The sequence below is a fragment of the Ammospiza caudacuta genome, chromosome 4, assembly GCF_027887145.1.
Source record: "Ammospiza caudacuta isolate bAmmCau1 chromosome 4, bAmmCau1.pri, whole genome shotgun sequence".
NCBI lineage: Eukaryota > Metazoa > Chordata > Aves > Passeriformes > Passerellidae > Ammospiza > Ammospiza caudacuta.
The window spans coordinates 49,508,684-49,534,103 of NC_080596.1; the positions used below are offsets into that span (position 1 = coordinate 49,508,684).

General features: G+C 33.7%; 1 protein-coding gene across 1 annotated transcript in view; it reads left to right on the forward strand.

The window, feature by feature from the left end:
• Nucleotides 1-25,420, forward strand: part of SGCZ (sarcoglycan zeta) — a 172,447-nt gene that overhangs the window by 141,540 nt on the left and 5,487 nt on the right. The window contains exons 6-7 of the mRNA XM_058803911.1: nucleotides 7,398-7,470; nucleotides 18,609-18,732. Coding sequence (XP_058659894.1) covers nucleotides 7,398-7,470; nucleotides 18,609-18,732 — 197 coding nt within the window. The remainder of the gene's footprint in view (nucleotides 1-7,397; nucleotides 7,471-18,608; nucleotides 18,733-25,420) is intronic.

The window sequence follows — 25,420 nt, forward strand, 5'->3', positions numbered from 1 at the left end:
GTAATCTATGTTCCTACTTTAAACATCTAAGTGGCTAGACTTATTGGACAAATTCCTGATAAATTCCTCTGAGCTTTAACTTTTCAAAATCATACTATTTATTTATGGAATATCATCGCTGAAGGGAAACTACCCTTTACTTTTATCAGAAGCTGATCATAAATTATTTTATTTCAGAGCTTTTTGAAGCAGATGCATCCTTGCCTGTATCAAAACTAGTGTGGCCAGCAGGACCACAGCAGTGCTGGTCCTCTGTACTCAGCACTGGTGAGGCCACACCTCGAGTGCTGTGTCCAGTTCAGGGCACCTCACTTCCAGAAGACACCAAGGTGCTGGAGCATGTCCAGGGAAGGGCAGTGGAGCTGGTGCAGTGTCTAGAGAGTGAGGACTGCGGGGAGCAGCTGAGAGATCTGGGATTGTTTAGCTCTTTTTGAAAGATGATGGGTGGGTCTCTTCTCTCCCGGGACTCGTGACAGGACTGGTCAGGTTCTCAGGTTACACCAGGGGAGGTTCAGGTTGGACATCAGGAAGAATTCATGCACTGAAAGGGCAGTCAAGCATTCCAGTGGGCTGCCCAGGGAAAAGATGGAGTCACCATCCCTGGAAATGTTCAAGAAATGACTGGACATTACAATTAGTGCTGTGGTGAATTGTCAAAGTGGTGATCAGTCAAGGCCTGGGCTTGATTATCTTGGAGGTCTTTTCCAACCTTAATGGTTATATGATTCTATGAAATTGGATGGACATTCCTGGCTAAGTTTTGAGGGTGAGCAGATGTATTTTCCAGAAAACTGCAAAATGGGAAATTATTGCAATTTGTTCTTGAAACTGGGTGAGAAACATTTTTCTCATTCTCCCATTTTGTAGTTGGGATATCCAAGTTTATGTACCATTTATTTACATTCCAGGTGAGTCCTCTGGTTATGAAGATATTGACTGTTGTTTGAAAGTCTTCTTATTCATTGATTCATTCATTTTTCATCAGGGAAACAACAATTCTGCTTTGAAACTCATTAACTATTCATCAGAGCATAAGCCTGAGTGTTCCAAAATCTAGGATTATCTACTAAAACAAAGTGAAAATGTGATATTTTTTACTTATTAAATATGAAAACAATCCCATTTAATTCTATCTTATGAATGTAGACAGGGACACTTTTTGTGTCTGATGAACTATAATGAACCCAAAATAATTTACACAGTTTTAAGAAAAGTGCAAGTCCAAATTATTATTTATATGACAAGATGATTAATTTTAAGTGGGGAGGGGTTGGTATTAGAAATTATTTACTGTGAAATCTCAATATAATCTTTAAGTCTATTCTTATATCTAGCTGTTGTAAATTTTCAAGGAGACTGAATTTATTCAAGCAGAAAATGATTGTATTTCATCATTTTCATTGTCATGTGTATCTCCGTCTGCCATACCTAATAGGGGAAAAAGTAAAAGATATTGCAGAAATTATTATGTTTTTAAAATCTCTTTTCTCTAAACCCCCTATATATATTTCAATTTCATTCATGTTTTGAGGAACTATTCATATTTAATGTGACTTTTCAGCAGTTTCATTTACATTTGTTGGATTTTTCATCTCAGAGGGAGCATTTAGAACAGTAATTTCCAATTATTAATTGAATTGTGTTACTGCTATTCTCAGTCTAGATTTTATTCAAATAGATTTACCTTTTCAGAAAATTAAATCAAGTGGTGGCCAAACATAGATTTTGGATGTGAATCTTCAAACAATTCCATGGATAAGAAACTGGGCAAATAGTCACAATCCAGTTTAATTTGCAGTGCAAGACAAGAGGTGTCTCAACTGCCCACCATTAGGAATCTATGTTTCAAATGTTTGTACTTAATAAGTGAAGATGTTATTTAAGAAGATAAATACTGACTGTTGCAATTTTGCAAGTATTTCCCGGAGTTGCAATTTGCTTTGATCAAAATTTAGCTCACTGAAGATGCTGAATTTTAATTTATTGGGGAAGTTGTTCTAATTTAAATGAAAGGCTTAGTAAGAATCTTTGCTTCAGTAGAACTCCCATACAGAAAATATGCATCACAAATTAGTCATATTCAAGTGCTTTGAGTTAAATCTAAATCAGTCCATTTAGAATTTACTTTTTAATAACAGCTTACCTCTGAAGATTTAGTTTATAAGTAAAAAACTGCATCAAGTCAGGGTGTACTACAACCTCCCACCTATAATATACCTCATATATATGGCCACATCAGTATCATATCTGAATCCTTCATATTTAATATTAGTCAGTTTTGCTGCTGAGGGACCCTGCAAGATTGAAATGCCAGCAATCATGTCAGTCATGTTTTCAGAAAATAACTCATTTACTTTCATTTTAGTCATATCTCCATAGCAAAAATCCAGTTGAATCTTACTTTTTAGTACAAGTATCTAGCTAAATTACACTTCAAGTAACTTAAAAAATCTTTAAGAAATCTTTAAGAAGTCTTTAAGAAATGCATGACCAACATGAGGGTCAGAAGCTTCATTACTAATCATCCCAAAATGAACTATGATAACTGGGCTTTTACAAAAGAAGGAACAAACATTTTATGTCATCTTTTAATGATCATTGGTTTGCATAGTTGCTTAGTTCTGTTTTGTTTCTCCAGTCTGGCAGTGATTAGCTCATTCAAGGTCTTATTGTTAAACAACAGCTTTCAAGGTTAATTAAAAAACCTTTTAAATTTTATCTATGTACATATGATAAAATAATTAAGATTTTTTTATTGCAATTTAATTTTTAGAACATAAAAGTTCCAACTGAAAACACATACAACACAGTCTGTGTTTTTAAGGTCTCTTGAATGGTAAAAAAAGTTGTGATTATCCATCCCTCTTTGTGACATCTGTCAGTGCTTTAACTTAGCTAATTAATGTGCAAAAAATAAAATTGCAAGCTTCAAAAATAATAAATGTTTTACAAACCCTTCTTTAAAGTCTGTAACTCAGTGGAAAATTTGACATCCCAGTCTAGTACTTGCATAGTCCCAGTAACTGATGTTCCTTGATGTTTCTGAAAAACCTAGTGAAAAATCAAGGTAAAACTGAGCTGCATATGTGATGCTGCAATGGCATGTAGTTTGTACACATCAAAATGATTCACAATTCCATTGTCAGGTAATTTGCTTGCATGAATGATGTGAAGGAGTGGGATAATGGTAATATGTGGGTCATTTTCCACAGCAAAATACTTCATTACTTTTTAGTTCTTGCCTTATCAACTCCTAAGCCAGCATTCTTTTCACAAAAAAAACCAAACAACCAAAAAACAAAAAACGCACACTCCAACAAGCTCCCCCATAAAACCAACCAAACCAACCCAAAACAGAAAAAAAACCCAGCTCGGTCTTTTCATCCTAGTTAATTACAGAGCCACTGAAAGATACTGTTTTGTGATGAAAGTTAACTATTCAGAAAGTATGAAAGGGTTATTTGCTGGTTAAATAAATGAAAAAAACTTCCTCAGCATGCACATGCATAAGCAAATATAATCCAGAACCGAATGCCAATGTTGCATTTCTTTTTTTTTCAATGACACATGTTATTTTCCAGAAGCTGAATTTCAGAAACCAGTAAGCTGAGCAGAAATTAGTAGTCTATACTGGTCTTTCTGAATATTCCATTTCAGCAGGAATGTGTGACTGTTTTTGCTTGTAGCAAAAGCCCAATTTTGATTTGTGCTGTATAATGTTTCTTAAAGGTCTGGTGTTTATAACTCTGTTTTAAAAGATAAAAAGGTTTCTCTATAAACACAGAATGGAACTTTTGGCCTCTTACCTGGCTTGTGCTGTTTACTGAGTTTTCTCCAGCAACCTCTATAACAACTGGTATTTTTTGATCAGTAATTTAGCTGCACAGATGCTTCTTTCTTGGTGAAGTCTTTACTTAACTCATTCCCTTCAACTAGAAGCTGGAGGGGTTGGTTCAGTTACACTTACAATTTTGATTTTAGATCCTTTGCACCTACTTCATAGCTTTGTGATTTTATTTCCTCTAAAATGTTCACTTCTTATAGTTATGCATTCTAACTCATGTTCCATTGAATTCAGTTCCCTAACTACTTTCTTTTGAGCTGTACTTGAAAGGGTTTTAAGGTTCGAGCCTTTACTTTTTGTACCTTTTTTGTATTCATTCATATTTCACTAGAATTTCACTCTTCTCAAAGTAGTTCTTAGCTATGATTCTGTAAGTCTGGGAGTATAGTTATTAGAACATTCACTTATTTCTGTAATAAATAACTATTTTAACATTGTAACTTATCAAATACTTAAAGTATATTTCTTTCATTTAGAAAATAGTGCTATGGACTTTGAATTTGGTTTTATGGTTCTATTTATTTAGTTATGTCATTAGAAGCTACATGTATAGTAGCATTTCTTAAGAATACTGAACTACATGGTCCAGCTTCCCATTAAATTACTACAGATTTGCATATAGTAAATTGATAAAAAAAGATAATATAGTTTTTCTTCTGTATTTTTAGTAATGCTGATAGTCTTCTTTTTTCTTGACCCTGCTGTTTAACTGCAGGAAACATATCAATAAATTCTGGTTGACTGATCTTTTTCACCTTTCTTACTAAAACCAAAATAATTTAAAGGTCTGCTTTTATTCCACTATGTAATAAAGGGAATTGGAGATATTCTTGAATTGTTGAAAGTAAATTTTTTAAGAATAAAGCATTTACTACAGGAACTGTTATACTGCTTTTGAAGTTGTATGAGAAGAAAAAAAAAACCCATTAATATTGCATTTTCAAATAGAAAAAGCAGCATATTTTGTTTGGTTTTAATTTAACTATATTTTATTTAATTATATCAGTTTATCTTTAATTCTACCAGCCTGGATTTCCAGTCTGCTTGAAAAACTTAGTCGTTCTATCAAATTTCTATTTTCTTAGGGAAGAAATGCCTTCTCATCTTTTAAAATAATGATGCTGAAAGTGAGGAGATACTAAAATTGGGTTATAACTAGCTGTCATTTAACTTTTGTTATAAGTCTTTGCCTGATAATACCTTTGTCACTTCTGATTCATTTAATGTCAGACTCAGAGTGAATTTTGTGCATCTTTGCATTGACAATATTCTTTCAAATATTACAGGCATGGTCTTCTTATAAGACCACGGCAACTCTGCATTCTGCTCACTTGTTTACATCTCCATATTCTGTTGCCACCTTCAAAAATAAAGAGGGCCCTTGGCACTGAAAGCATTTCATTTTACTGATGAAAATGGTGAATGGGATCTGGAAACACACTCTGATTTTGGATATTCAGCTCCCAGAGAGATTCCTCACAGATGGGGATGAGCTTTATTTTGAGTGGCAGAAGGCCTGGCTGTACAGACATGATATTCTGGTCTTTTAAAGGAAAGAGAAACTGAACTCATTGCCAGATTTAAAAAACAGATTCTGTAGAGAACATTTAGGAATATTACTAGGAAAAAAGAAATGCTCGGTTTTTTCCTCCTATGGCTTTCCATAATTCATTAATTCATTACTCTTCCTCTCTTCAATACTCCATGCTAATAGACTACTGTACAATTAAATTTTTGGGGGGTGGGGTGAGTTGGTGGTTTTTTTTGGTTGATTGGTTATTTTTGTTTTCTTTTAATGAAGGTGGAATTTAGAAAATTATTACAAGGTTAAAGTTTGCTTAGCTTGGGGGTTTTTTGCCTCTTTCTCAGGCTATTTTCCTTTTAACACTAAAAACTAATGTTACCATTTTGGCATTTATAACCTCATTCTGCTTTTAAATCCTGGTAATGATTTGAAACTAAATATCATTGCTTAAATATAAAAGTACCTAATAGCTATCTTCTTTGACATCCATTTTTTCTGAAAAAAAATTGCTAAATATTTTAATATTTTAAAAATTGAAAATACTTTATTTTATTTAAAATACTGTAGCAATTAGAGTGGTGGCTGTGTTCTGCTGAGCACTTCTTGCAGACCTACCATGAGATATTGTAGGTATATTTTTAGGTCTACTCAGAATTCAAGTCTTAGAAACCTTCTGCTATTGGAATATAGCAATTAATTCAAGAATATTTAGTAATGAGCCATAGTTATCCCAGACAGTTTCCTTGATCTTATTTTGATAGAAGATAAATGCATTACCCATTTTGCACATTTTTATTGAGATCTTTCCCTTTTGCTAGAGGTTCTCCGTTGGAAAGACTTTCACTGCCTAGTTCTAGGCTATTTGCCTTACACAATGCCCAGTAAACCATCTTCAGAGAAGGAAAGCAAAAGTTATGTAAGTGGATGACAAAACATTGGCATTGGATAAACCAGGATAAACCAGTAAACAAGGATAGGCATGATGGTTGTCAGTGAGTGAAAAAAAGGAGGCAAATTTCAAGTGCCTAAAAACGTACAGAGGCTATCTCTATCTATTAAATGTAAAGTGAGGGTATAAATAACCTTTATGTCTTTAGTCCTTAGAGGGGGGATGTAAGAGAAATGCTGATTTTATAGTGCTGTTCCCTACATATAAATTTCTTGAGTTTTCTATTATTTTAACAAAGAACAAAGATCCTTATTATTTTTTTGTCTTTTGTTTCCCCCATCATTTTCTTTCAAGAAATGCATTTAAAATTTATTAAAGAATTGTCTTTTTCTGAAATAACTTAATACTAGAGTTGTATTTTTTTTAATTGAAGAGGAGTTTCTCAATGAAAATTCTTACTTCTCTAATGAAAACTGTGGAGTTACCATATTCAACTTGGACCAGGTAGTATAAATCAAAATGCAATAGAGAAGAAATACAGATTTTAAAAACTGCTATCCATTTTCTTTGTCTGGATTTTAAATGCCCAGTAGGAGATACCTTAGTTTCCATTTCTAAAACAACACAAAGAACATTCCATGAGAATAAAATTTTTCACTGAGAAAGATCTGATAGAAAGAAACTCTGAAACTGTCAGATATCTACATTAAGCCAGCAACTTCAGGCAAAACTTATAAAAGCTTGGCATCTCAATTTAAGTAATCAAAATAACCAGAATGTAAAATGCAGCAGATATTTCTCTACTGCGTTTTTGCCACACCAATATATAATTTCCATTCTCTGTAAAATAATTGTTCTCCAAAATATGGAGACAAACATTCAGCCAAACCATTTCTGAAAAATTTGGATCTGACAGTGTTCCAGATTTCTATGTGTAAAAGCAGAAATCCAGAGCTTCACAGGATGTTGGTTCAGATTTTTATATAGAAATGAAAATGTAAATATGAAGAAAAATTTAAAATTATTAATAAAGGATTTTATCAGATATTTTCTCCTAATAGTGTCAATTTGTGGTTATATATTTCAATGTGTTTTTATTTTCCAAAGTAATTTTACTGTATTTTATTTATGTATTTTAGGCACGGAAGGGGCAGTGTTTGGGCACTCTGTGGAGACACCCCATATCAGAGCAGAACCTTCCCAAGACCTCAAGTAGGTGTTGTTCAAAAAGTTGCTTTAAAATCAAATATTCTCCAAAAAAATTAAGTCTGGATTAAAAGAACAATATCTGTATAGTAATATATATATTGCCTATTTAATGACTCATAGATACAAAAACCCTTATAGACTCCATTTTGTTAACTAGTCAAAAGACCCCCACAAACTCCCATTGCATGAAATGTAAAATATAGTGCTTTTTATATATGACCTGCCTCCCATAGTGGCATTCTTGAGAAATATATTTTCCCTAGAGATGGGAATTTTCAGGTGTTTGTAAGGTCCAGTGTGTGTAGCATTGTTCAATAGCATCAGACCAGTTTGATTTTTTATAAGCTGTTACAGAATATGTAGGCCAAGTTAAGTAAACTGTCCACAAATTTTTCCATTTAGCAATGTTTCTGGGTTGTTGGACATTTTAATACCAACACATACACTTTTTAAAAATTCATTACCAAGTGAGGCTACATTTCTAACTGTAAAATTTTTCTGTATATAGTCAAAGTGGAGAAATAAGTAGATAGTAAAAGATTAAATTTAAAATTTACTAGGGAATCTGTAGAAAAGAAAACTTGGAAAAGTTTAAAATGAAAGCTTTGTTTTTGAAGTGCATGTATGTGCACTGCTAAGTACTAATCTGTGATTTATATAGATGCGATTCATAATGAGAATCACAGAAAATCAAAGGTCCTTCCTCATGTTACTCCCAGCAGAACTGGTGAGAAACAGTATAGGCTTTGACTGAATCCTACTGTGATTTTTGAACATTATATAAGTATCTCTTTACCTGCCCAGAAGTGTTTCTGATTGATTGATGCAGAAAAGAATGGTTAAATGCTCAGCCTTACATTTGCAAAGGCACTGACCAATGTCAATATTGCAGAAATCATTGGCGAGGTTTGACGATTATACATGGAGTGTGTGAAGTAAATGATTGTTTTTGACCATTTACACCAAACATTTTAAAGTAATGTATAGCTTTGGGTTCTTTCAGAGGATACCACTCGCTGGATTTCTATCTTAAAAATCTTGTCCCCTTCCATGGCTCCCACCAGTCCTTTGTGGAAAATGATTGTAAAGGCATTTATTAGTGACAATCACCAAGGTGATATGATCTCTAATCAGAGGAAGTTCAGCAGAAATCAAAGGAACATAACAAGCTTTTTTTTTTTTCAGAGGACCAGTAATTTTGCTTCCTCTACTTCTTTCTAATCATTAAATAATGAGTGAAAATGTATGGTAAAGCAGATAGTCCTCTGTCTTCAGGATTAATTTAAGTAAGGTTAAAATCACTTCATATTGCTTCTGAAATTCATGCATGGGTCATTCACCCCTCCTGTCTTTTGTCTTTATTCATTGCCATGTTTCCTATTGTTGCTTAATGATTTCAACTCTGCTGTAACTTCAGTTCATTTTTCCAAGACGGACTTAAATTAATAAGTATTTGGCATTCAGATTTCTGCCCTCTCATTAATAATTATTTTAACCTATACGTCTTATTCAAAAAAGTGAAGAAACAGACACCCTTGGAGTTGGGTCAGGTAACTTTAACTTACTTTTAAGTGATTTATTCTTAATATATTCAGTTCATATTATGTTCTGCAAGTTTTTGTACACATGTGCTCCTCTATATTAGTTGGATTCTTGTCATATTCCTTTTTAAAACTTTCAAGTCAATTTAGTAATTTAAAAATTATGACAATTACTATTAGGACATTTCATAGGGCTGGTCCTATTACTTTTTAATGTTTTAGAATAAACTTACCTAAGGTGTCCAATAATGGTAGTCCTAAAATCACCTAGAGTATTGTTCCAGGTGCTGCATCTCTGTGTCTTTGGTTAAACTTAATAATAAGGAATGGGAGTGTAGAAATTTTGCTAAATAAACATTATTCATTTTTTTCAATGGACAAAACTGAATGCAATTTGACAGCAAATTGCAGTGCATTGGTGCAGATATAGTAGACTATGAGAATTATTGTATACAGGGCTGAAAGATAATGGAATATATATTAGATCATTAATTAAAGTATAAATCACCCCATATTTTTCATGTTGGAATATGCATTTGTGGTCAATTAATAAACCTCGGACTTTTTTTTCTCTTTTCTCCCAAATAAAAGAGGAAATATGTTGGAAAGCTACTCATAGCCTTGTATATGTAAAATGATTGACTACTGGATTTTAAAAAATGGAATAATGACCACCTTGATTATTCTGAATGAAGGATAAATAGAAAATTTCGTCTAAGAATTTGATACCCACAAGGATCATAGTAATTCCTGGGATTTCAGTTTAATCCATCATGGGCAGGAAGACAAAAATATCGTCAGATTCACATTAGCTCCACATATCTGAACCTTGCCTCAGACACTCTTAGCTCTATAGCCAGATTTTAAGGTCTTCATACAGAGAAGATCCCTTAATATTTACTATTAAAAGTGTGTTGTGTGAAAATAAACTTGAGTACTAATGTAATTAATTCCTATGTGTCCAACCATTTGAGTCACATCTTTCTCCTTTCTTGCATTTTCAAATAATTGCTAGAAAGGTTTTGCTTTCAGGCAGTGCTGTTATGCAATCCTTTGTGAAAGCTTTTGTGTCAAATCCCAAAAAGTAATTAAAGATGACTTTCATTAGTTGGGATAAGTAGCATAAAAGAATCATGCATTAGAATCTGGAAAATGAATTATATCTTAATAATTTAATCTTCCTGTTTCTCTCACTACTGTTACTCACAGGAACACAGTTAGGAAAACTAAACTGCCAATATATTCCCCAAATACTGGTTTTAGGCAAATAGTGCATTAAAATATGGTGCACTAATAGGCAATATCCATGCACAAAATAGACTGACAGTAGTTAAATGCAGATAACTTTGCCCTCAGTAACATCCTTAATAAGTGGATGAATTATTTTTTGTTGTCCTCTGGAGATAACTACAAGTTCAAATTTAAAAAAAAAATTTTCTCTTCTATGTCATGCCTCGCACACCCCAATCAGTTAATCCTGCAAGCTAATGCTGGGAATAATGAGATGAAAATTGATCAAGTGGCAAGGAACCGTGCAAGATAGTTGGATTCTACTTTACCTCTGCTAAGAATTAAAAATATTCCTGTCTTGCAGAGGAGGTCTGGTTCATTCAGAGTTGTCTGATGGTTTGTAAGAGACACCTTTTGTGACATTTAAGCGATGGTTTACTAATAGGTTAGAATATTATATTTTGTAAAAGCCTGGAGCCAGAAAACACATCAAATTTTGACCTTAACTTTTTAGTCATCTGAGCATGTTGAGAGTGACAAAATCTCCATTACTCTGTCATCTCTTTTGAGCCAAAAGTCAAATAGTAAACAAAACCTAATAAAAAACTAGATGCAGCAGAGTAAAAGAACCCGTCTCCCTTCCTATGCTGTTTTAATGATGCCAGATTCTAGTTACTTTCAGTACCCTTTTTTAACAAAATAGAAATAATGACTATTTTTTTTTCATAGTTTATATTAGTTATTTCATTGTTTGGGCATGGATATTGACATGGATATTGTTTGCTTAGTCTTATCAGTAGCTGTTGAAAATATGATTTTTTTTAACATACATGTTCATACAAAAATAGGTATGGATATAGTAAAATTTGAAAAATTTCCAACATTTAAGCTTCTCTTTTAAAAACACATGCTCTTGTCTTATATATATACATATATATAAATGTATATAATGCATACTTTTTAAATATGCATTATATACATTTATATATATGTGTGTTTGTGTACATATGTGTGTATATATATAATTTTTTAAAATATTGAAGTAAACAGAGAAGAAAGCCAGTAATGAAAGGTTCTAATTGCTATGTAGACAGGACAGAGTAGAAACAAATGAATCTGGGTATGGCTCTTAAATTGAAAGAATAATTTGCTTTAGTGTTCAGTGCTGATGATTATATTTGACAATGGAAAGGGAAACGGCTCTAGCAGGAACCAAGATATGAAGGATAAAAATATTACTATCACAAGAGATAGAAAAATCCATTGAGTTTCATATGCTTAATTAAGGATACTGGAGCCTCCTTTTGTCCAGGCTGAAGTACCCCAGCTCCCTCAGCACTCCCCTGTCTTACACTGTAGACCCTTCCCCAGCTCCGTTGTCTTTCCTGGACTCGCTCCAGCCCCTCAATGTCCTTCTTGTAGTGAAGGGCCCAGAACTGGACACAGAATTCAAACTGTGGCCTTGCCAGTGCTGAGCACAGGGGGACAATCCCTGCCCTGCTCCTGCTGGCCACACTATTGCTGACACAGGCCAGGATCCATTGGCTTTCCTGGCCACATGAGCACAGCTGGCTCATGTTCAGTTGCTGTCACCAGCACCTCCAGGCCCTTTTCTGCTGGGCTTATGATTATATTTGCTTTATGATTATGCCATCTCATGCCTTCAGGAACCCACAGATGGGCTCCAAGCACAGCTGTCTCAGCCTACACAGGCCTATGAGAGTAAATATATTACCCAATCAGTCTCATTTGAAAAGCCATCTAAAGCTTGTAGCAGTAGAAAGCATTTGCCCGGTGCTGGGTTAATGAAACACATGGCAACTTCACACTGCAATTATTGTGAAGGCAGACGAGGATCTTTGTTTACATGAAGCTGCATCACATCTAACAGCAGGCACAGCCAGAGTGCTCAGAGTGTCAGAGGGAGATGGTGAAGGTTTCAGTAGGTGCCCTCCTCTGTGCCCTTGCCTCCTGCAAGGCTTGTTTCAACTGCGGTTGCTTTTGCGCTGCCTCCAGATCCAAGCTGCCGCTTAATTAATTTGAATTTAACATAGGTCCATCTTAGGGCTAGGCACAACAGCCCACAATTTGTTCAAGTTTTTCATTCTCACAGACAATATGGATAGAAATTTTTACTACCTTTTTAAATGGAGCAACTATGCTCCATGCCCAGGAGATATTAGAGATACCAGAACTCATTTCTGACATGCTTTGGACTCTAAATACCGTCTTGTTTCACCATACCATCATACCTGCATTTTGCTGTAGTTTTTCTGATGAAATATGATTTGTTAAATGACTTATAGTCCATAAAAAGTCCATAAAAGTTGTACAATATGTCATGAAGTAATGCTTCTCTAACATACATAACATTTTCATTTCATATCTTTCTTTTGATTCTAAGTGAACAGTCTTATTAATGCATTACTAAAATGGGCTACTTTTTTTTTTTTTTTTTCCATTTGAGCAATCTTTAGTTTTCCCATTCTGTCCTTATACTAAATTTCTCCACAGAGATTTTTTCCTCACTCCAGCTGTTCCTTTTCCCTTCTGGGAGTATCTCCATTTTAAGTGATACTGTTTAACCACTTTCACAATAAAACAAGGCTTCTTAAATTTGAGAGTTCCTGAAGCAGTTAGGCAGTTTCATACAAGGTGGAAGACCTTTAGGTTTCTCTGTGTCTTCTGAAAGCTGGTGCCCATCTAAGATCAGCTCACACTACTAGTAATTCCTGCTTTACCCATTTGAATACACATGGCTCCAGAATACCCAAACTCACCAAACCTTTTCTGATTTTTTTTTAATGATTGACCGATTTTTTTTATTTTCTTGGAATTTTTGAATATAATCCAAATATGGGCCATTGGAAGATCTGTTCCAAGGTATCTGCTATGCTTAATCTGCAGAGTTTGAAGCAGATCTGTCAGGATTTTCAGCAGAATAATTTTCCATGAGATGCTGTTTTCTCAAAATGTGGAACAAGCCGTGTCACAGTTTGCCTCAGCTAAAATAGATCTGTTTATATCAGTTTAAGACCCCTTAGAGAAACAATATAGAAAATATAATTAGACAATTACAAGTGGTCTGGACTGTTACTTCCTAATCACAGGAAACTAATGCTTTTCAAAAGTGAGACTCTTCAGACTCCCCCAAGCACTTTATCTTCAGATCTAACTCTTGACAAGCACTTGAGCATTTTCTGTGGGCATGTTGCTTCAATCTCTTTCTGACAAGAAGGATTTCTGTTTTAAGGAAATATATTCTGAAAGACAACTCAGGTAATGGAGCTATTTCTGTAAAGACAAACTTCATGTAAGAATGTTTAGCAGAAAGGCAGGGCATGTATGGAAAGGGATTCAAGCCAGAATAAAAATAAGGAAGATAATGCAAAGGGAAACATTTAGGGTAGAATGGGTTAGCTCTAAGTTTTCAGGACTATGAAAAATCCTTTTCTCATACCTTTCCTTAAGCAACTATTTTGGATTGTCTCATATCCAGAACTTTTTCTCACAGCCTGGAAGTTTAGACTTTCAAGCATGTTTTGGTATTTCTCTGAGAAATAAAAGCTCATGTTCTAAACCTTACATTTCTACTTATTTCAAAGGTTTGCGTTTTAGTTGACTTATGACTGCAGGATTTTTTACTACCTGAGATGCCACTTATGTTTTTGGTTTGTTTTCTTCTTAATATTACATCTGATTTGGATAGCTTTCTTGTCTTTAGCTATTCTGGCTATACCTTCATCCATGCTAGGAAAAAATCATGCATTAAGTTCTCTTTAACCTTAGTCTTATCACCTGCTTGTTTAGTCAAACTTTTGTAAATATTTGCTTTTTCCAGCCTTTCTCACTTTTCCTTGATACTTCTTCTAGAACTCTTTCTATTCCTTTAACACCACTTCTGAAAAACTCCTCAATGACCTTTTGTTTCTTTTTATTTCTCCTCAGTAAGAAATATATATTTTTTTTGTACTCTCAGAAGAGATTCTTTACTTCCCTATGTGGGGAATTATTTTTCTGAATTATCATCTATGCCAAATAACATTAAAATATTCAGTGGTTTCAGGTGTTGCTATGACAATGCAGACCTATTGAATTTAAATCTCTGGCATGTACAGGGCAATTAGAACTCATCTTTGAGCCCGGTGAATTTGTAGGTTAGTGAGAATTTTAGAAGCTATAATAAGGGCATGCTGACACATGCCAAAGTCAGTGACATGCAGAGCATGGACATAACACGAAATGCGGTACTGAATGCCATTCTATTTTGATTTAGGTCATGAAAGTTTCCTCTTTGTTTAATTTTATCATCCATGAGTTGCACAATTGGAAACTGGGAGAAAAAAAAGGCTAATATTTATTGGTTCAGGCCAAAACTAATTTCAGGAAACACTTATCTAACTTTCTGTTACTTAAGAGGGGTGTGTGTTGTCAAAAAACTAGAGACAAATCATGCCCAAGATTAGGTTTTAACATATATAAAAGTAAGTTTCCCATGAAAGTATGAGAATTTTGCTTCTTAACAAAGAAAATATGATGATCAGTAAACAATATTAAGAATGTTGAGGCCTTCAAATCTACCCGTGCTATATTATTAATATTATTATTATTATTATTATTATTATTATTATTATTATTATTATTATTATTATTATTATTATTATTATTATTGCTATTGTTATTGTTATTGTTATTGTTATTATTATTTTAAAGCATCAGAATACAACATCTTCAAGAAATATAAATATTATGGCAATGATTCATATGCATCTTGAAGTGCATCTTTTGATACATGTAAATGTATAAAAATATTTTTAGTTACTTTTATATATATATATTGTAAAAGGTGCATGTATAACCTTTAAATAGTATAAGCAATAAGGTATTGGTAGAGGTTTATATCAGTTGTTTTACTAAGTAGCATGGGTTGGATATAGGGGTTAAATAGACAGAAAGCAAATAAATTATTTGCTTCTGCACAGGGGAATCTTCTGTTTCCTTTTATTTTAAGAAATACTTTCCATGAGCCAACAGAAAAAAAAATAACATAGATAAATTATATCCCATGTGAGTATGAGGGATATGCAAGAAATAAATCTAAAATATTGCTTAAAACCCAGAAATAAACCTTTTATTTTGGTTCTTATTTTAAATTATTTTTGTCTAATACAATCTAGGTCAGCTTGTAAACAGAAAATACAAAATGAAGAAAAAATATTTCTGCATTTCTGATAGAAATATTTTAATACCTTCAAAGGAACATATTCAAGATATTTTAAAAGTTTCCCTTTTCTAGCAATAGTTCTTTCATTATTTCAGCTCAAATTCCTATGGCTTTGATCTTATGAAATTTATCATTTTTCACAAATTAACCACTGATAATTAAGAAGAAAAAGCCCTTATCTGCTATGGATAGATCATCTTGCTTCATCACATATAGCAAATTGACCAATTATACTATTTAAAAACTCTTTTAAAAAGCCTTTTTGTATTTCCTACAGTTCTGTAGTTTCTGTCTAATAATAGCAGTAGTTACCTTCTCCATCAGACCAGTTTGTTGTTTGGGAAAGAAAACTTAATTTTATGAATATGATTCACTCATAGACGTAAATGCCACTGTACCGGGCCAATCTGAAAGGAAGCAAATTCTCCATATGCTATTATAATAATACACTTTTTCTTGGAGGGATGAGCATTACAATGTGGAGTGTAACAATGAGTTTATAGTAGATGTTAAAGGTATCAGAAATATGACAAAGAAAAATTATTATAAAGAAGCTGCATATCAAACCTAATTTATCTCAAAACATTGAGGAAATAATCTACGTGTATAGACTTTTGCATTTGCAGCAGCATACTGCAGTCTCTTTTCAGATGCAGATCAGACAAAGAATAACAATAAGAAAAGTAAATAAGAACTGTAAAACAGATTTAGGCATTCAGTTTTACTAATGGATGGGTGTTGGTTTAAAATCTGTCTTGATGATCGTTAGTAACTCCTTGACATTTCTACCACATTATTTGATTTCCAAAGACCGCTAAGAATCTCTATTGTCTAAAAATTTTCTTCTACGTGGTGTGGAGAAGGCTGTAATTATCAACTTTTCAAGTTGAGAAAATAATAATCCAAATATATTCTTTTTAGACAAACATAAAGTTATTTATGCTAATGTACTTCATGAAAAACTGCGATGAAACTAGACAAAACAACTCTAAGCTATACACTGACAAAAGTTTATTCTTCAAAGAAAGCCATAGTTTCTTGATGGATATTCCAAAACAGATTTTAATTGTCCTCCTGCTGAAAAGTTTTAGTTAGGTCTGAGGGATTTGGGTGTTATGAAACTAGAAATATTTTTGACTTGGCTAAGACACATGAATTCAATGCAATAAATGTAGCTAAAAACACTTTTGTCTTTATGATTATGAAATGGCATGTGAAACCATGGAGAAATAAATGTTAATATTCCTGTAAAGTAGATTATAAATCACAATGATAAGCTGCTGAAAAATATGGAATGGAAGAATAAAATCATTTAACATTTATACCATTCAGTTTCCTTTTAAGTTCAAGGTAAAACTTCATTAAGGCAATGGAGTACTTTCAGAAACCTAATTGCTAAACTTCATAATTTACATAATTTAAAAAATATTTTGGAAGTCCTTTTTCTGCCGTGCTGTAGCCATCAGAAGTTCACAAATCAGCACCTGAAAAGCACTTGTGTATGTCATAAAATAATTCATGATATTTAGATTCTTCCCCAGTACAAAGAACTGCAGAACCTTCTATCAACTTCTCCCTACAAAGCATCAAAAAAAAGAAAGAAAACGCCCTAGCAGTAGCAGACATTGATATTTTTCTATTGCTCCTATCTATATGCATCCCATGTAATTGTTTTTTTCATATCACTATCTAAACTTGTGTTTTTCTCTATCTGGATACCTGCTTTTAATAGCTCCATTTTGTTTGCTGAATAAATTTTTTTCTCTGTTTCTTTTTTGTTTTTATTTTCTTTTCCTTTTGCTTTTTTTCCATTTCTTTATTTTTCCTTTCCGTGTTCAGTCAGTGACATGCAACAAACAGAAATGTTTCACAGGCACTATCTCAGCGACTTTCTTTGCATCTAAATGTGGCACCTTGGTTTTAAAATGGTAATATGGTGCTGTTCTCTGTACTTAAAAAATGCAGTAGTTAAAATACTTTGAAATTCTCTTGTTCCGTTGCTTGACAAAATTTATCTGGCTTTTCTGCACCAAATTCATTATATATCTAATACTTCATTATATTCTTGGATAGCTATGACCACTTTGCTGAAGAGGAAAATACAGCATTTTCTTCAAGCTACTCAGTCTAGACGTTCTTATTATTAACATATTTCATCTTACAAAAAGCCTTTGTTCAGGTAAAGTGGAACTGGGTCCTGTCATTATATTACTAAGTTATAAACAGATTAAAATTTTTTCTCCCTCCCTTATGTGCTATACAATAATTCTACAACTGAACACAATAAGAATCTGAATTGTTTCCTAGTTCAGTACAGTTTTCATCCTGTCATTTTCCCTATTCAACATGTGAGCATGTTTTCTACAAAATCATTGCATTAGTACTTCCCTTTCAAGAGCAATCTCTGCAATACTGTGAGAAAGCACAGCTAGGAAAGTATCATAGCCCTGCATTAAGGTTGATGGAGGATCTTGAGCATAGAGGAGTGAGAAGCAGAAAGACTGACAGTAGAACAAGAATTGTTTTGAGTAAAGATACCAAGTTATGTGTCTTTACCCTATTATAACGGGGTTATATGAACATATTGAGTATTTTGGACTACAGAAAAGCCATACAATACCCCCCCAAATAATAGCAACATAACAGATTTTCTTTTCTTCTCTCTGTACATGAAGCTGCTAAACATACCCAATACATGAATGAGTCTGTCAAGGCAAAGTAATTTTAACCAGTTTCACATCATTTAAAATATTTAAAGGTTTTGTTTTCTTTTATTTCGTTAAACATTTGTCATCAGTCACTAAGAAGATTTTCATATTAAACTCTCATTACAGAAGCATTAACAGAGATGTGCAGATTCTCAAGTACCTATATTTCATTATTAGTACAGTTGGATGCATGAAGTGCTAGTGTCAGAAAGCATCACTAAGCAGTTAAATTTATATTAGTATATTCTTAAATGCTTAACATTTTTCTTTCTCTGTGTCATAAAAGGCAGTCATAGAATCACACATATTATCTGGTTTTTCTTTGTTACCTTTCAAAATATGTTAATATCTACCTGCATGGTGGGTTTTGAGGCTGGGGAGTTTTTGGTGGTCAAATTCAGTGCATTTTTTTTCTCAGTGATTGTTTTTGTCCTTTAGACTTGAATCTCCTACTAGATCTTTGGTGATGGAAGCACCCAGAGGAGTGCAAGTCAACGCAGCTGCAGGAGACTTAAAGGCTACCTGTAGGAAAGAGCTGCACTTGCAGTCCACAGAAGGGGAGGTAAGTTCAGCCAGCAGGGAAATGTTCTACAGCTCTGCCCAGCATAACACAAACAATGTGAGGAGGGTTTATCCAGCAGCAAGGTAAATGACATGAAAAGTATTCTGCATTTGCCTTTGTTAAAGTAATTTTGGTTTAGCTTGTTCAACTATTAATACTTATCTCCTATTTTACAAATATTTGAATCCGTAAGTTTCATTCACACTGAAAATAAACTTAGTTGATACAGATGAGAATTACTTGTAAATTAAGAATCAAAGAAAAATCTTCCACGGAAACAGAGTTGGTTACATGATACTGGTAAAAAATAATTTGGATTAATCTGTCAAAATAAAACAGAGAAGTTTGGATTAATTTAGATTAATGCATCATTAAACCATGAATAAGAGGTTTATCAAATTGGCTCTACCTGTGGTTTAACTCCTTCATCTTTTACTACCTCTGTAAGAGACACAGAGTACTTCCATCATATATTCTCTCCTGTTTCATTAGTGTCGTGTTTCAGAGATCACTGATAATTAATTGACATAAAAAAACTTTGGTAAAGATTCTTCATGTGTAAACCTGTGTGAACACATGCAAATGATTCAAAATTGGGTCACTTGTTGGGACTGTAATCTATACATTTCAGAAATGCATGAAAGATTGCTGGTATGGGAGTCCTTTCATCTTTAGACCATAAAATGATATAACATTAAAAAAAAAAAGCAAAGATATTGTTGAAGGCTATCAAGAGCTCTCAGATTTCTATTAAGCACTTTGGAGAAATGGATAGATTTTCAAATTGTTCTCAGAGGGGTTTGCTACAGTACAGCACTTTTGGAAGTTCATAATGTAAATATTTCACTGTGAATGAAGCTCTTTAGAAATTTTTTGCCTTTTGTGTTTATGTTTTGTATTCTCTACCAAATGTTTCTACACATTTTACATACTATCCAACATAGACAAAACCAAACAAAACCAACATTCACATCTGTGGCAGATAGTTCCCTGGAATGCACACTCTGCATTACAGTGCAGACAGGAACATTTTGGCCAATATATTGCATCAAAATCATATCTTGATAACATTTTTTTATTGATGTAAGTATCTGTACAGCATACTTAAAGCACTATGTTTTCCTAATTCAGAGTCTCAAATATTTACATACCACATGCCCCACCTTATTTTTGAGTTTCTCCAAAATCAGCTCTTTCCCCAGTCTCTCATCTTTACTTACCACCTCTCTTACTGTTTCCTAACATTGCTGAGATAGAAGTAAAAAAATCGAATCCTCTTTTAATAGCAAATATTGTCCTACCTCATCATTGTCCCTTCTGTGAGTATTTTTGAGTCTAGAGCTTCCTGTAACCTGTCTTGTTTCCCTTTCATAAGTCCCTACCTGGCCAAATCTACTGTGTTTCCTAAATTTATTAGCATAAATTTTACAAATAGAATGTATTTCTTTCTTCTTTCCCTTTGTGATATTGCCAGAGGGGAAAAGTAAAACTTGAATTAAAATTAAAGTTAAAAAAAGAGAAGCCAACAGAAAGACTGTTACCATTCCTTACTCAGGAATGCTTGTTTCTATATTCTCTTTGTTTTGCATCATACACCTCTTCATGCAAATATTTTATCTATGGATCCATCAGGTTTTTTTTTTTCTAGATCAACATTGCGATTTAATTGCATGACTTCTCATTTTTCTTAGGTATTTACTATATCTTGTTGGAAAAGTAGTTTTGGAAACAATGTCCTATGACCTCAGTTGTACTTTGACAATGGAAATACAAGAAAAAATATAATGCCTATATTATGTTTTATTCAGAACTGGAATTCAATTCAGTATTAAATGTTTTGTAGTAAAAAAATGCTAGTGAAAAGCTGACTTTTCTGACCTTCTTATTGAAAATTACTATTTTCTCTGTGATAAGACTATGCACATCTGTGATTTCCTACAAAGATGTTAGATTGAAAATTATCAGAAAACAAATTACCAACCTTTATCCAATCTTCCCAATGAAGTGTTCAATAAATATACATCTGACAAAGTTCAAAGTCTTGAATGCTTGCAATTTCAATAAGATCTGAAATGAACTGTAGCAAAAATCCACAGAGAAATTCTATTCTGCAGTCTGACCAATGCCTCTACAATCCACTGTTTAAGCTCTTCCACTGGAGTGGTTTAGAGGAAAATGCAGAAACACTTAGGAAGGCATATGCCAGGCACCAGAGCATTAGCTGTTGTGCAAAGTTACTATGGCCCCGTTAGGGAATTGCTGGACTAATTGCAGCCTGGTGTGAGGAACCAGGGTAAAACATCTGATGGATTAAATATCTATACAACAAAATATTGATTGCTTTTCCTGCTTACAGCCCAACAGATAAACCACATTAGCAGACAGTACAAAAAAAAAATGCTTAAAGGTTTTATCATTATTCATTTTTAAGAAAACACATTCTAAAATGACAAAGTATCTGGATTAAAAATAATCATTTTAGCTTAAGAATTGAATGCCTTATAAGTCAGGTTTCCTCCACAAATAAAGTGTTGTCTTTGTGAATTGGATCTGTGAACCATTTTCACAATAAGACAATTTGTACTAGAAAGACATGCAAAGGTTTTTGTACCATTTTTATTCTAGTTAGTGACATTTAATTTTTTAATGTTTGAAAGCTTTTTCAAAAACTCATCAAAGATATGTTAATTCAAATTTTCTTTCTCTAGCAAAGTTATTGCCCTATTATGACAGAAAATGTGGCACCTGAAATCAACTAGCTATAGCCAAGCATTATGCATTTACTGACTATGAAAAATAGATTTTCCTTTTATTTAATAATAACTTCAGAATATTTTTAAGAACATAAATGTGTTTATGAAATACTTTTCCTCTAGCTTTATTTCTATGCAGTATAATCTTTAGCCTCCCACATCACAAACTGAATGCCTCTGCAAGCATCCTGAATTCTGCTGTTTGATACATTTTCTTTTTATTTACTGCAGTATTATAATAATCCTTTTAGCCTTATTACGCATCATAGTGTGTGATCCCAGACTGAATACTGGCGGCTGTAATTTAGATTCAGATTCTGCTGCCCTTTCTAAAGCTCTTGAGCTGCACCCTTGTGAGCCAATGCATCAGCAGAATCCTTTGATTCAATTATAACTTGGCATTTAGTTGTGAACTATGTATTATTCTATAAATAAACCATAACCAATGGTTTAAAGCAGCAATCATTTACAAGGAACGTGAAATGTGAAGCTCCAGGCTACAGCTGAATCCACTGGTTCACAGAAGAAGAAAAAGATCATTTCTTGTCTGGAAATTTAACACAATGACTACTAGTTCACTACAGCTTTTTCAAATAAGGGTGTAATGCAAAAGTACAAATCAATTTTGAATTCTGTAGATACTTTATTTTACTAGACATAAAAATGTTCAAGTTGGACCTGAAACACATAACTGTGTAAAGACAGCAAACTGAAAGGTCTGTTTGATGGTGTCCACACATTGGCCTAACAACTAACTGTAATAGTTTTGACCATCCAGAATCACATAATGGGTCAAGTTGGAAGAGGACCACAATGGGCCATCTGGTTACTCTTCCCTGCTCCAGCAGGATCATTCTAGAGCACATGGGATGTATCCAGATGGTTCCTGAGTATCTCCAGTGAGGGAGAATCTACAACTTTTCTGGGCAGTCTGCTACGGTGTTCATCACCCACACAGTAAGGTTCCTTCTCATATTTAGGTGTAATTTTCTGTGAAAGAGTTTCTGCCCATTGCCTCTTAACCTGTTGCTTGGCACCACAAAGAAGATCCTGGATCCATTCTCTGAGAACCTTTGTGCAGATATCATAGATATTGATGAGGTCCCCTCCCAGATGTCTGTCGTTGAAGTTGAACAGGCCCAGCTCCCTCAGCCTTTCCTCACAAGAGAGATGCTCCAATCCCTCACTCATCTTTGTTGCCCTCCACTGGAGGAGCCCAGAGCTGGGCACAGCACTCCTGGTGTGGCCTCACCAGGGCTGAGTAGAGGGGCAGGATCCCCTCCCTCAGCCTGCTGGCAATGTCCTTCCTAATGCCCCCCAGGCCACCTTTGGCCTTCTCATCCCCATGGGCACACTGCTGGCTCGTGGACAGTTTGTTGTCCACCAGAACCCCCAGGTCCTTCCCTTTGCAGCTGCTTTCCAGCAGGTCAATCCCAGCCTGTGCTGGTGCATGGGGTCACTCCTCCCCAGCTGCAGGACCCTGCACTTTGCTGGATTTCAGAACATTTCTCTCTGTCATCACTCCAGCCTGCCAAGGCCCCTCTGCAGGCCGCCCAGCACTCTGGGGTATTGGCTGCAGCAGTCTCTGAAGCAGAAGGCTGCTGAGTAGGCTCAGCTCTTAGGAATCTTGAGCAGCTGCTATATGTCTTTCCAAGGAGCTTCTATGCAAGTTATGCTTTGCACTTTCATTGCATCCTGTTGACTGCCAAGGATTGAGTCAATAAAAGGAGAAAGATGTACAGAGGTTTCTCATTTTTAGAAATGTATTCATATTAATCACTTTCTCTATGACCTTTTTCCTATTTACCTCTTTATGCCCTTGTATTTCCCTGTCAAATTGGACTCTATCATAGTATCATTTGTAGAGTATATTTTGTTGTGTTTGGCATAATGAGGCTGATCCTTCATTATAGTAAGGCTTATAGCTGTCACATTAAAAATTAGCTATATTCTTTAACAGACAAAGTTTACTCTAAAATCAGTGTGGCAGACAAGAGGCCAAGTTTATATTTACTGTTTTAGCACAGCACATTTAATGAAACACACAGACAATATTATTTTGTAGAGCCTAACAAATGCATATAGAGCTAACATTTGATCTATAATCCTATCCAGTTCTAAATCCAGGAGATGCATTTAACACAGAGATTAATAATTAAGATTTATTAACATATAATAAAACTGTAATAATCTTCACTTGTAAGCTCAAGTAACTATACCATTTTAAAGTATTTGGTGGCATTGTTGTGGATGTTTTTTGTGTTCTGAAACAGAAAATAAAAAATAAATGGGACTTTTAAAATTAAGTAGATACACTGAAATTGAATTACCTTCTTGTACATGCTGCTTGCCATAACTATGGAGGAATGGTTGATCAAAGAATAAAAATATTTCATACATGAGTTAAATTCAACCAAGTTATGTTTGTCTGAGATTAAATGTATGCAAAAAAAGTTAAATGTTTGTATGCAGGAATTGAGTTCATTAAACAATAAGCAATGGCAGGCTCTAGACATCAAAGAGTTACTCTTTATTCACCAAAAATTATCTAATACATGTGTTGCATATTGTTTTCAAAGCCTTTTTCATGGTATTAAGCAGTTGACTTCTTAGTGTTTTCTGTGAAGAAAGAGAGTAGTGAAAATGAAAGGAATTTTTTCTGTATTTTTTTAATTATAGGCTTAAAAATTCTATTAGGGTGTTTTGACAGATACTTAAAATCAAATGCATGTTGTTTTTAAAAAAGCACTTTCCTTTTCAAACCAGTTATTCATGTGTAATTTATTTATAGAAAAAAACCACTGTTCTCTACCATTTTACAATCAAAAATACAAAAGCAAAGCAATTTAACTGAAAACACCCATATTTAATATGTTTTTTCATGGCTAAATTTTCAAGATTCACATCATAAGAAATTTTATTAAAAAGGTAAAATTTACCATGCATAATTTATTATATATTTTTAATATAATGTACCTTCTAATGATTATTTAAATGGTAATTAAGTTCTTGTACTCTGTAAATTAAGCACAAATATTTCAAGTACATTTTCTTTTCTGGATTGTGCACATAAACCACAAAGAAGTCACATCTATCAAAGATTGAATGAATTTACAAAGACTGAAAATTATTTCTGTAACAGAAAGAATAAATACGCCAGAGAGTGTTTTTCTTCAGTAGGCACCTATATATTGTATTGGGGTTATAACTCAGAAGTACCAATATATACTTTTGTGTATTAAATTTACAAAAATTTGTACTTAAAATGAAATCTTAGCCTCACAAACAACTCTTTGGTACTGATGAGTGAAAACACAAATTCTTCCATTCAAGAATGAACTGTACACTTCACTGATGTACAGTGTTATTTTTTATGTATGGATATGTTATTTTTCAAATCCCTTCCAGTTGTCAGTGCTTGTAGTCATAACATGGAGATGGGAATGGGAGCAATGCTGCCAGGGTGGCTGTGCTCAGGTGTACCAGATATAATCTTTAGAAAGATAATATTCACCACATCAGGCCATTGAAGGTCTCATTTGTCTTGTGGTCAACTGATCCTAGCACTGTAGAGAATACATTTTCAATACACATTTTGTACTAGATGTTTTGGTCACTTCTGAATGCTTAGTATATTCAGTTTTATTTCAGCCATTACATTAATTTCACTGTTTAACCGTTCCTCAACACTATTAATCATTATGACCAATATGGTTCCAGATATTGTGCCACCATGTACTTAAATTTTCCAGTATATATGCTATCAAGTTAATATTTTAATTTTTCATTATGACTTTTTGTTCCTTTTCTCAGAACTATCATTTAGATTTAATGAAAGCCACAGATAAGTGTTAGAATAAATGGTGCATGCAAACTAAAGTGCTTCAATTTATGCTATGGTTCATCTTAACCTTGAATATTGAAATACATCAACA